The sequence below is a fragment of the Castor canadensis genome, chromosome X (genome assembly GCF_047511655.1).
Source record: "Castor canadensis chromosome X, mCasCan1.hap1v2, whole genome shotgun sequence".
Lineage (NCBI taxonomy): Eukaryota > Metazoa > Chordata > Mammalia > Rodentia > Castoridae > Castor > Castor canadensis.
Genome location: NC_133405.1, coordinates 139,872,257 through 139,885,948, shown reverse-complemented (window position 1 = coordinate 139,885,948; position 13,692 = coordinate 139,872,257). Strand labels below are relative to the sequence as shown.

General features: G+C 37.0%; 1 protein-coding gene across 5 annotated transcripts in view; it reads right to left on the bottom strand.

Annotated features, from left to right (window-relative positions):
* The window catches only part of LOC141419535 (eukaryotic translation initiation factor 1A, Y-chromosomal-like), a 39,127-nt gene extending 35,790 nt beyond the window's left edge, over positions 1-3,337 (bottom strand). For all 5 annotated transcript variants that reach the window (XR_012444184.1, XR_012444185.1, XM_074062401.1 and 2 more), the window contains exon 1: positions 3,121-3,337. Coding sequence is in view for 1 of the 5 variants with exons in the window: in XM_074062400.1 (XP_073918501.1) it covers positions 3,121-3,150 (30 nt within the window). In the remaining 4 variants the exon portion in view is untranslated. The remainder of the gene's footprint in view (positions 1-3,120) is intronic.
* Between the last annotated feature and the right edge of the window lie 10,355 nt (positions 3,338-13,692).

Genomic DNA, 13,692 nt, shown 5'->3' with positions numbered 1-13,692 from the left:
AAAAAAAAAAACTGGTGAGTCTCCCCAACCACCTGGCAAGACTAAAGAGACCTTCTGTTTAAATACCAACACCAGAACTGGATGTTGAAGGAGTAACTCCAGAATTACTAAGACTGAAATTCTTTTTTTCTTGAACCTGGAATTTTTTATGTGTTTGTTTGATCATTTGTTTGTTTTGTTCCCTGTTTGTTTGTCGACTCTCCTGTTGATTTCTTTGGTTTTCTTCTTTTTTTCATTCTTTGTTTTGTTAGTGTTACTATTGTGAGATAGCTAATACTAAATTGCAAACAGACCAGGGACAGAAACAGCATACATACACTAACCTAAAACCCAACACACCACAAAACAAAATTAACCCAAGTGAAAGAAAACAGGTGGCTGAAACCACCTATAGCCTATCAAGAACATAGTTACACATTACCAAAGGAAGTGATAGGAAGAAGGAGATGGAAACCTATCTACCCCCAAAAATAATTTAATACAGCATTCAGAGGGAAATGAAAAACTGACACCCAGTTACAGAATCCAAGAAAATAAAGATAAACTATGCCAAGAAACCCAAAGAAGCCCACATGTCTAGTAACTCAAGAAATTCAAAGATAACCAAAATAAAGAATATGAGAAGACACAGGAGGAACTATACGAAATTTTAGGAGCCCTAAGTAAACACCAAAGAGAAACAGCAAACACTATAAACAGAGAAGTAATCAAATTAAAGACAAAATAGACAATATTAAAGAGGAAGTGTCGCATGACATGGAAAATCTCAGAAAAAAGAATGAAGCAAAATTACAAAACACAATGGAAGGCCACTCCAGCAGACTAGAACAAGAGCAGAACAGAGAATCTCAGAACTTGAAGATTAAATGGAAATTAACGGAAAAGCTGGAGAACTATTACTCAAACAACACAAGGCCTGTGAAAGGAATAAGCAAGAACTCTCTGACTCCATCAAAAGACCAAACCTCAGAATCATGGGCATTGAAAAAGGAGAAGAGGTGCAACAAAAAGGAATTCACAGTATATTCAAAAAAATAATAACAGAAAATTTTCCAATTCTAGAGAAAGCTATGACCATTCAGGTACAGGAAGCCACCAGGACACCAAGGACTTGACCAAAATAGAACTACCCATGACACATTATCATTAAAACAACAAGCACAGAGAATAAAGAAATAATATTGAAGGCTATAAAAGAGAAAGAACAAGTAACATATAAAGGTAAACCCATCAAAATTGCAGAAGATTTCTCAATGGAAATCTGAAAAGTAAGAAGAGCATGGAGTGAGATATTCTGGGCACAGAATGAAAATAACTTCAACCCTAGGATACTGTACCTAGTAAAACTATCAATCAAAATAGATGGAACAATAAAAATCTTCCATGATAAGCAGAAACTAAAACACTATATAACCACTAAGTCACCACTACAAAAGATTCTTCAAGAAATTCTGAATACAGAAAATGAAAGCAAACAAAACCATGAAAGGATATGCAATAGCAAACCACAGGAGAGTTCCAGACAAGGAATCAGAGAGTAACACTGATTCAACTGCAGACAAGCAAACCTTCAACAACAACAAAAAATAAATGACAGGAAAAACCACATACCTATCAATACTAACACTGAATATTAATGGATTCAACTCCCCCATAAAAGACTATTTGGTAAACAGGATTAAAAAGGAAGATCCAGAAATCTGTTGCTTACAGGAGACCCATCTCATCGACAGAAACAAGCACTGACTTAGGGTGAAGGGCTGGAAGAAGACATACCAATCCAATGGCCCCCCCAAAACAGGCAGGAGTAGCAATACTTGTCTCAGACAAAATAGAATTCAAACTTACATTGATCAAACAAGATAAAGAAGGATACTCCATACTAATTAAATGGGAAATACACCAAAAGGAAATAACAATTATCAACCTATATGCACCCAATGTCAATGCACTCAATTTCATCAAACACACTCTGAAGGAGCTAAAAACATATATAGATTCCAACACAGTGGTAGTGGGAGACTTTAACAACCCCCTATCACCAATAGATAGACCATCCAAACAAAAAATCAATTAAGAAATAGACTAACAAATCACACTATAGATCAAATGGACCTAGCTGATGTCTACAGAACATTTCATCCAACTTCTGCTTGATACACATTCTTCTCAGAAGCTCATGAGACTTTCTCCAAAACTGATCATATCTTTGGGCACAAAGTAAGACTCATCAAATATAAGAAAATAGAAATAATCTCATGCATTCTAGCTGATCACAATGCATTGAAACTAGAACTCAACAAGAAAAGCAATAGTAGAAAACATGCCAACAACTGGAGGCTGAAAAACACATTGCTCAATGATCAATGGGTCATTGATGACACAGAAGAATAAAATAAAACATTTCTGGAAACTAATGAAAATGAAAACACGACCTACCAGAACCTATGGCACACAGCACAGGCAGTCCTAAGAAAAGTTTATAGCCATGAGTGCACATATTAAAAGTACAGAAAGATCTCAAATCAATGACTCAATGCTATATCTCAAACTCCTGGAAAAACAAGAACAAGCATATCCTGAAACAAGCAGAAGAAGAGAAATAAAAATAATATGATCTGAAATCAATGAAATAGAAACAACAACAAAAACTGTACAAAGAATCAATGAAACAAAAAGTTGTTTCTTTAAAAGAAGTAAATAAGATTGACAGACTCCTGGCCAACCTGACTAAAATGAGGAGAAAAAAACAAATTTGTTTGTTTTTGTTTTGTTTCTCCTTTTGCAGAAGGGGAGATAACAACAAACACCATTAAATCCAATAAATCATCAGAGACCATTTTGAGAACGTCTATTCTAATAAATTTGAAAAATCTTGAAGAAATGGACAAACTTCTAGATTCTTATCACCATCCAAAATTGAACCAAGAGGATATTAATCACCTGAATAGATCTACAACACAAAGTAAAATTGAAGCAACAGTAAAGAGTCTCCCCCCAAAAAAGAATTCCAGGACCTGTTGGATTCTCTGCTGAATTCTCTCAGACCATTAAACAGAAACTAATATGAACCCACCTTAAATTGTTCCATGAAATAGAAAGACAAGCATCATTACCTACCTCATTTAATGAAGTCAGTAGTACACCCATCCAAACACCAGACAAAGACACCTCCAAAAAAAGAGAACTATCAGCCAATCTTCTTAATGAACATCGATGTAAAAATCCTCCATAAATTAAGGATAAACTGAATACAAAAACACATGAGAAAGATCATTCGTTATGACCAAGTCGCTTAATCCCAGGGATCCAGACATGATTAAACATAGGCAAATCTATAAATGTGATACAGCACGTTAATAGAAGCAAAGACAAAAACCACCTGATCATCTCAATAGTTACAGAAAAATTCTTCAACACCACTTCATAATAAAAGCTCTAAGAAAACTAGGAATACAACGACTGTACCTCAACGTTGTAAAGGCTATACACGACAAACCTATAGACAGCATCATAGTTAATGGAAAAAAATTGAAACCATATCCCCTAAAATCAGGAATGAGACATAGGTGCCCACTATTCCCACTTCTATTCAATATAGTCCTGGAACTCCTACCCAGAACATTTAGGCAATATGAAGAAATAAAAGGAATAAAAATAGGTCAAGAAACTGTCAAAATATCCCTATCTGCAGACAACATGATCCTATATATTAAAGAAAAACCAGCAGCATATTTCTCAATCAAAGTATAATGAAATTAAATGATTTGTTCTTCAGTTATGCTAGGTACATTTCAAGTCCTCAATAGGTATATATAGCAAATGGCACAACAGAATCATCCATATTATCCTAGAAAATTTACTTGATCAGCACTTGTCTAATTACTTAATTCACTGAAAGTTTGTAGCTAGATCAGAAACCACACAGCTCTTACTCCAAATGGCTGGGTGTCCCCAGATGGTCCTTTTGACTGTGCACCTGCTTAGTTTTATTTTTTTCTACATTGAATTGATGCATGACATGCCATATGAAAATAAATCTGAAGTGTCAAATATTATCTTTATCAATGATATTTTGTTATAAAAGTACTATACTTCTCCATACCATAGGTATTTTGCATAATGATTATTTGAAAACATTTGTCTGTTCAAAACCATAATCCAAATGCTTTCTAAATATTACAGTGTGGCAGTAAGTACATACAGGAGGAAGAGAAGACAGAAGGGAATAACATTTATCCAAGCTCAGGGTTTTGTTGCAATGAGGAATTTAGGAAGTATGAAGAGACTTCCTGGAGAGAGTCAGTGTGATGTGAACTCACTGAGGAGTTTAAGAAATACGGGGCTTGGGCAGTGAAGGTGCAATGGGTGTGGACCCTATGTGCTCCCCTCTTCTTCAAGGAGTAAATCCTATAACCTGATATGACTGTAGAAACAGAGGTTCATCCTGTGGCTTCCAGATGGCTCCAGAGCTTCCTCTCTGCTCAAAATGCTTGTTGCCATGTAAAACTGACAAAAGTTCTTTCAGTTCACTTGATTTCTTCAGCCTCTGACCTTACACAGGGTAGCTAACTGCTAGCAAAGTCTGAATGCACTAAGACCATCATGCAAATTGTTAGGGATCTCCAGTTCTTCCCCTCTAGGATAGAACTCAGTGCTAGGTTACTTACCCCACTTGCTGATAAATTTATCATAAGGTCCTAAACTTTAATGCTTCCTGTTCTTTAGGGCACAAATGGGGGAGGGTTGCAAAGGGCTGGAATAAGTGAGTACATATTCAGCCCATACACTGCAAAGCTCCTTGAGTCCAACAGTGGATCACAGTACACAAAAAATGGAAACTTCTATATTAAATGCATACCTAAAGCAAATAACTGAGAGTCAACCAGTCCTCCCTTCCCTCAGACCACATAAAATACCAACTTATAAATCATGAAATGCGAGAGTTTCCATGTAATTTTGTTTGGTTTTGTTTTCATTCTTCCTTTCTTTCTTTATTCTTTGTCTCTTTCTTTCTTTCTTTCTTTTTCTTTTTAAATTCTTCTTCTTGGCAGTATTGGTGTTTGAACTCAGTGACATTTTCTTGCTAAACAGTCACTCACAACTTGAGCCACACCCCCAGCCCTCTAGGGATGCTGGGACTGGGTCATTGACATGATCACATGATGAATGTGTGGATAACAAGCTACACACCATGTCCAGTGGTGTGAAACAGTACCTAACCCTACACTACCAAGTCTTGACAAAAAAATTGAGAGTACTTCAACAAAAAGAATTCATAGGATGACAACCTTAAACCAATGACTTGGCCTTAGATGCATAAATCACAATGAAGAAACACAATTAATATGAAAAAACAAGCAACTTGACTCCTCCAAAAATCATAGTTCCATAATAATGGACTCTAATGACTGAGAAGTACATAAAACATCAAAAAAATTAAAAGAATGATTATAAGTATGATATAATTTTGATAGGTCATATCAAAATTAAAAGGTACCAATAAATACTTCAAAGAATACAAACAGTTGAATGAACTAAAGAAGATAATGAAAACATTCAATTAAAGCATAGAATGCATGAGAAAATTAAATTGAAATTCTGGAAATTCTGGTAGGTCACTCATATGAGTTACCATATGTAATGTCATAAACAGCACTCGCCAAAGTCAAATATGCATCCAAGAACCAAGCTCCTGAGCACTCTTGACCTATTGTGTCCCATACTTGCATTCCTACTGTTCCATCCTCCATGTTCATGGTGTTTGATAAAATGTCAGTGTAACTTTTGCCAGAGTGGTGTTTTCAAAACTGTCATGCATGAATCTGATAATCAAGGTGGCCTTGCTGGGAAGGAGATGCTTTTGGAAGCATGGGTGCATTTCAGCTTGCAGGGCCAGTGGATTCCTTCAGCAGAATCCTGTGAAAATATTGGCATGAAAAAGACAGAAGGTGATATTTTCTGGAATGAGTATGGTAAGGCTGGATTGAAAGATTTAGGTCATCATCCCTCAGTTCACCATTTTTCCCTACAGGACACTCATGGTCCCTTCTGCTTGCTGAAACCACATCTTTAGCATCTCGTGTATATGACACAACATAGACCTCTACCTGTCTTGTGATCATTTTCATTTCATAATTCCTGGTGAATTATAGTTTTGTGTCCTCAACGAGCTGAAAAAGTTATTGAACAGAGGAATCATTTGAGTTTTCCCAAAACTGATCTTTCAGAGCATAGAATAGGATTAGCTTCATAAATATGAGTGAAAAGATTTACTACCTAGACACTGTGACCTCAAAGTTAGTATTCTGTAAGTTGTTATGTCACAGACCTGCCATTTGTTGACAAACAAACTCCATAATAAACAAGTTGACATTAGACACTCTGGGAAAGCAGGACTGATGCTGCCCCACAATCAATAGGAGCCCAGAGGTGTGGGAGCTCTCTTCCTGGCTTTCATTGCTTACATGATTTTTCTGAAATAAAGTTCACAATGGGCCATATCTCTTTGGGCAATTTCTGGAATATATTCTATTTTACTTTGTGATACTAACTCACCACATTTTGACTATGACAACCTTTGCACCAATATTCTTGGAGTGGACACAGAAATTCAGGTCAACAGTGGGCCATGATGTCTGACAGAACAAAAATGGCAACTCTGAGGATGTATCAACCAACTGTGCAGTAAGAATGACTTGGCCTGTAAATTTGCATTGGAATGGCAAAAGGATACAATGAAGGATCATCTCTGATATTAAGTTCAGAAGGATGGGAGGTGTCCCTTAGTGAATTGGAAGGCAGAAGGAGGGAAAGAGGATTAAAATTTTAATGCTGTTTGAAGGAGTCCTCAGAAATGAGCAGGTTACCTAGAAGATCAAAACTGTACATATTGGTTTAACTTGTGCATAGTATGTTTCTAAGCCAATGACACATTGAATGAGACTATATATTGCAATGGGGTCATTTGTTGTTACTCTTCATTGTTGTGGCATATGGGATCCAATATGTAAAGCAGAAAGGGAAGTGAACCACACAGCCAAGCAAAACTGTGAGTTCCTGGTTGCTCAGTGTTATATCCTAGTTGTGACTTTTGGCTACACTCAACTACCACGACTTTTGTTCACCTTCTTCCCTATATGCCAGATAGCCCCATCACTCTTGTTAACCTTAGGTCCTCAGCACCACCACTGAGAAGAGCAACAAATTCCTCCATAGCTCAGGGCCAAAGCATATCAGTTCTTGGGCATTATAAACTGAACTTTCCCTGGTTTACGGACCCTGTTCAGAATCGCTCCCATTTATTCTGGTCCCCAAAAGATGCGGCTAGCATTTTGGGACTCACTAAATGTAACATTTCCAGATGGATCATTAAAATTTATTTTCTCTGTAATCCTCAGGGCCTACCTTCTTCCAAACCTACCAGACTAAGGTGCCCTTAGGAACTGTCTTCCTCATCCAACTTGCTTGCGTTGTGAGATGTAGAAGGTGGCAAAGATCTCACTTACACAATACCCAGCCTCCTTTCCTTTGTGTTTGTTTACTATCAGCTCTGACCTGCAGTGCATGGTAAGGATAAGAGAGTCTCTCAAAGACCTGGGCTTGAACAGATATCACAAGCAATTAGATAGAAATAAAATATAAATGGAGGGAGAAGAGCAAACATAGGATTTTGATAGGATTTTGGCTCATTATAAAGAAGAGATAAAGTAAAATATTTGCCAAATATTTCAGTGATTTTTGTAGCCATCACCAGATGAAATATGATGGAGGCTTGCTCTAAAATGATCATGGAGGTGAGGAGTGGTCACACTTGGGATGAATTGGAGGTGTGCTTTTGGTGGTTCTGCTTTTCTTGGTTACAATGTGTGAAGTGCAATGTGTTGATTGTGCACAACCTAGGTGTAACTTGTGCATAGTATGTTTCTATGCATTGACAATTTTTCTTCTGCTTTCTTTTTGTGCTCAGTAAGCTCCAGAAAGAGATTTCTCATTTCCTCTTAGGATTCTTTTGTGTTAGTGTTATTGAACCTAGCACCATTTTTTTTTCGATTTATCTATTTTTTTTCTTTTATTATTCATATGTGCATACAAGGCTTGGGTCATTTCTCCCCCCTGCCCCCACCCCCTCCCTTACCACCCACTCCGCCCCCTCCCTCTCCCCCCACCCCCTCAATACCCAGCAGAAACTATTTTGCCCTTATTTCTAATTTTGTTGTAGAGAGAGTATAAGCTATAATAGGAAGGAACAAGGGGTTTTGCTGGTTGAGATAAGGATAGCTATACAGGGAGTTGGCTCACATTGATTTTCTGTGCGTGTGTGTTACCTTCTAGGTTAATTCTTCTTGACCTAACCTTTTCTCTAGTTCCTGGTCCCCTTTTCCTATTGGCCTCAGTTGCTTTTAAGGTATCTGCTTTAGTTTCTCTGCGTTAAGGGCAACAAATGCTAGCTAATTTTTTAGGTGTCTTACCTCTCCTCACTCCTCCCTTGTGTGCTCTCGCTTTTATCATGTGCTCAAAGTCCAATCCCATTGTTGTGTTTGCCCTTGATCTACTGTCCGCACATGAGGGAGAACATACGATTTTTGGTCTTCTGGGCCAGGCTAACCTCACTCAGAATGATGTTCTCCAATTCCATCCATTTACCAGTGAATGATAACATTTCATTCTTCTTCATGGCTGCATAAAATTCCATTGTGTATAGGTACCACATTTTCTTAATCCATTCGTCAGTGGTGGGGCATCTTGGCTGTTTCCATAACTTGGCTATTGTGAATAGTGCTGCAATAAACATGGGTGTGCGGGTGCCTCTGGAGTCACCTGTGTCACAGTCTTTTGGGTATATCCCCAAGAGTGGTATCGCTGGATCAAATGGTAGATTGATGTCTAGCTTTTTAAGTAGCCTCCAAATTTTTTTCCAGAGTGGTTGTACTAGTTTACATTCCCACCAACGGTGTAAGAGGGACTTTTTCCCCGCATCCTCGCCAACACCTGTTGGTGGTGGTGTTGCTGATGATGGCTATTCTAACAGGGGTGAGGTGGAATCTTAGTGCGGTTTTAATTTGCATTTCCTTTATTGCTAGAGATGGTGAGCATTTTTTCTTGTGTATTTTTGGCCATTTGAATTTCTTCTTTTGAGAAAGTTCTGTTTAGTTCACTTGCCCATTTCTTTATTGGTTCATTAGTTTTGGGAAAATTTAGTTTTTTAAGTTCCCTATATATTCTGGTTATCAGTCCTTTGTCTGATGTGTAGCTGGCAAATATTTTCTCCCACTCTGTGGGTGTTCTCTTCAGTTTAGAGACCATTTCTTTTGATGAACAGAAGCTTTTTAGCTTTATGATGTCCCATTTATCTATGCTATCTCTTAGTTGTTGTGCTGCTGGGGTTTCATTCAGAAAGTTCTTACCTATACCTACTAATTCCAGAGTATTTCCTACTCTTTCCTGTATCAACTTTAGAGTTTGTGGTCTGATATTAAGATCCTTGATCCATTTTGAGTTAATCTTGGTATAGGGTGATAAACATGGATGTAGTTTCAGTTTTTTGCAGACTGCTAACCAGTTTTCCCAGCAGTTTTTGTTGAAGAGGCTGCTATTTCTCTATCGTATATTTTTAGCTCCTTTGTCAAAGACAAGTTGGTTATAGTTGTGTGGCTTCATATCTGGGTCCTCTATTCTGTTCCACTGGTCTTCATGTCTGTTTTTGTGCCGGTACCATGCTGTTTTTATTGCTACTGCTTTGTAATATAGTTTGAAGTCAGGTATCGCGATACCTCCAGCATTGTTCTTTTGACTGAGTATTGCCTTGGCTTTTCGTGGCTTCCTGTGTTTCCATATAAATTTCACGGTAGATTTTTCGATCTCTTTAATGAATGTCATTGGAATTTTGATGGGAATTGCATTAAACATGTAGATTACTTTTGGGAGTATCGACATTTTTACCATGTTGATTCTACCAATCCATAAGCATGGGAGATCTCTCCACTTTCTATAGTCTTCCTCAATCTCTTTCTTCAGAAGTGTATAGTTTTCCTTGTAGAGGTCTTTCACATCTTTTGTTAGGTTTACACCTAGGTATTTGATTTTTTTTGAGGCTATTGTAAATGGAATTGTTTTAATGCATTCTTTTTCCGTTTGCTCATTGTTAGTGTATAGAAATGCTAATGATTTTTCTATGTTAATTTTATATCCTGCTACCTTGCTATAGCTATTGATGATGTCTAGAATCTTCTGAGTAGAGTTTTTTGGGTCTTTAAGGTATAGGATCATGTCTTCTGCAAATAGGGATATTTTGACAGTTTCTTTACCTATTTGTATTCCTTTTATTCCTTCTTCTTGCCTAATTGCTCTGGCTAGGAATTCCAGTACTATGTTGAATAGGAGTGGTGATAGTGGGCATCCTTGTCTGGTTCCTGATTTTAGAGGGAATGGTTTCAGTTTTTCTCCATTAAGTATAATGCTGGCTGTAGGTTTGTCATATATAGCTTTTATAATGTTGAGGTAGTTTCCTTCTATTCCTAGTTTTCTTAGAGCTTTTAGCATGAAATGGTGTTGGATCTTATCAAAGACTTTTTCTGCATCTATTGAGATGATCAAGTGGATTTGTCTTTGCTTCTGTTAATTTGGTTTATTACATTTATTGATTTTCGTATGTCGAACCACCCCTGCATCCCTGGGATGAAGCCTACTTGGTCGTGGTGAATAATCTTTTTGATGTGTTGTTGAATTCAGTTTGCCATTATTTTGTTGAGGATTTTTGCGTCAATGTTCATTAAGGAGATTGGCCTATAGTTCTCCTTTTTGGAGGTGTCTTTGCCTGGTTTTGGGATAAGTGTAATACTGGCTTCATAAAATGTGTTTGGCAGTTTTCCTTCCCTTTCTATTTTGTGGAACAGTTTAAGGAGGGTTGGTATCAGTTCTTTAAAGGTTGATAGAATTCAGCAGAGAATCCATCAGGTCCGGCACTTTTCTTTTTGGGGAGACTCTTGATTGCTGCTTCAATTTCATTTTGTGTTATAGATGTATTCAGGTAATTAATTTCCTCTTGGTTCAGTTTTGGATGGTCATATGTATCTAGAAATCTGTCCATTTCTTTAAGATTTTCAAATTTATTTGAATATAGCTTCTCAAAGTAGTCTCTGATGATTTCCTGGACTTCCCATGGAGCTTGTTGTTATCTCCCCTTTTGCATTCCTGATTCTACTAATTTGGGTTTTTTATCTCCTCATTTTAGTCAGGTTTGCCAAAGGTCTATCATTCTTGTTTATTTTTTCAAAGAACCAACTTTTTGTTTCATTAATTCTTTGTATGGGTTTTTTGGTTTCTATTTCATTGATTTCAGCTCTTATTTTTATTATTTCTCTCCTTCTATTTGTTTTGGGATTTGCTTATTCTTGTTTTTCTAGGAGTTTGAGATGTATCATTAGGTCATTGATTTGGGATCTTTCAGTCTTTTTAATATATGCACTCATGGCTATAAACTTTCCTCTCAGGACTGCCTTAGCTGTGTCCCATAGGTTCTGGTAGGTTGTGTTTTCATTTTCCTTGACATCCAGGAACTTTTTAATTTCCTCTTTTATTTCATCAATGATCCATTCTTCATTAAGTAATGAGTTATTTAGTTTCCAGCTGTTTGCATGTTTTTTGTCTTTACTTTTGTTGAGTTCTACTTTTACTGCATTGTGATCAGATAGTATGTACAGTATAATTTCTATTTTCTTATATTTGCTGAGACTTGGTTTGTGCCCTAGGATATGACCTATTTTGGAGAAGGTTCCATGGGCTGTTGAGAAGAATGTATATTGTGTAGAAGTTGGATGAACTGTTCTGTAGACATCATCTAGGTCCATTTAATCTATTGCATATTATAGATCTTGGATTTCTTTATTGATTTTTGATTGCATGACCTATCTATTGATGATAATGGGGTGTTAAAGTCTCCCACAACCACTGTGTTGGCGTTTATATATGCTTTTAGGTCTTTCGGGGTATGTTTGATGAAATTGGGTGCGTTGACATTGGGTGCATACAGGTTGATAATTATTATTTCCTTTTGATCTATTTCCCCTTTTATTAGTATGAAATGTCCTTCTTTATCTCATTTGATCAATGTAGGTTTGGAGTCTACTTTGTCAGAGATAAGTATTGCTACTCCTGCCTGTTTTGGGGGGCCATTGGCTTGGTAAATCTTCTTCCAGCCTTTCATCCTAAGCCTATGCTTATTTCTGTTGATGAGATGGGTCTCCTGTAAGCAACAAATTGTTGGATCTTCCTTTTTAATCCATTTCATCAAGCAGTGCCTTTTGATGGGTGAATTAAGTCCGTTAACATTAAGCGTTAGTACTGATAGGTATGTGGTGATTCCTGTCATTTAGTTGTCTTAGTTGTTTGCAGGTTTGATTGTGTGTACCTAAGTTGAGGTTACTCTCTACTGTCTTGCTTTTTCTTTTCCTATGGTTTGGTGCTGCCTGTCTTTTCATGGTTAAGTTGGGTTTCACTTTCTGTGTGCAGAATCCCTTGAAGATTCCTTTGTAGTGGTGGCTTTGTGGTGACATTTTGTTTTTCTTTCTGCTTATCATGGAAGACTTTTATTGCTCCATCTATTTTGAATGATAGTTTTGCTGGGTAGAGTATCCTGGGGTTGAAGTTGTTTTCATTCAGTGCCTGGAAGACCTCACCCCACACTCTTCTTGCTTTTAATGTTTCTGTTGAGAAGTCTGCTGTGATTTTCATGGGTTTACCTTTGTATGTTATTTGTTTTTTTCTCTCTTACAGCCTTCAACATTCCTTCCTTAGTTTCTGAACTTGTTGTTTTAATGGTGATATGTCGTGGGGTAGTTCTATTTTGATCTGGTCTGTTTGGTGTCCTGGAGGCCTCTTGCATCTGTATGGGTATATCTTTCTCTAGATTTGGGAAAGTTTCCGTTATTATTTTGTTGAATATATTACACATTCCCTTAGCTTGCACCTCTTCTCCTTCTTCGATGCCCATGATTCTCAGGTTTGGTCTTTTGGTGGAGTCAGTGAGTTCTTGCATTTTCTTTTCACAGGTCTTCAGTTGTTTAATTAATTGTTCTTTTGTTTTTCCTTTAATTACCATTTCTTCTTTGAGTTCTGAGATTCTGTCTTCTGTTTGTTCTATTCTGCTGGATTGGCCTTCCATTTTGTTTTGCAGTTCTGTTTCGTTCTTTTTTTCTGAGGTTTTCCATATCCTGGCTGTTTTCCTCTTTAATGTTGTCTATTTTTGTCCTGAGTTCATTTATCTGTTTATTCATCGTGTTTTCTCTTTCACTTTGGTGTTTATACAGTGCTTCTATGGTTTCCTTTATTTCTTCTTTTGTTTTTTCAAATTCTCTATTTTTGTTGTCTTGGAATTTCTTGAGTGTCTCCTGTACATTTTGGTTGACTCTATCCAGTATCATCTCTATGAAATTCTCATTGAGTACTTGTAGTATGTCTTCTTTTAAATTATTCTTGTGGGCTTCATTGGGTCCTTTGGCATAGTTTATCTTCATTTTTTTGGAGTCTGGATCTGAGTACCTGTTTTCTTCATTCCCCTCTGGTTCCTGTACTAACTTTTTTGCTGTGGGGAAACTGGTTTCCCTGTTTTTTCTGTCTTCCCATCATTGTCTTTGGTGTTGTTACTGTCCCTGTACTGCGTGCAATTAAGTATTTCCTAGCTTGTAATAATAA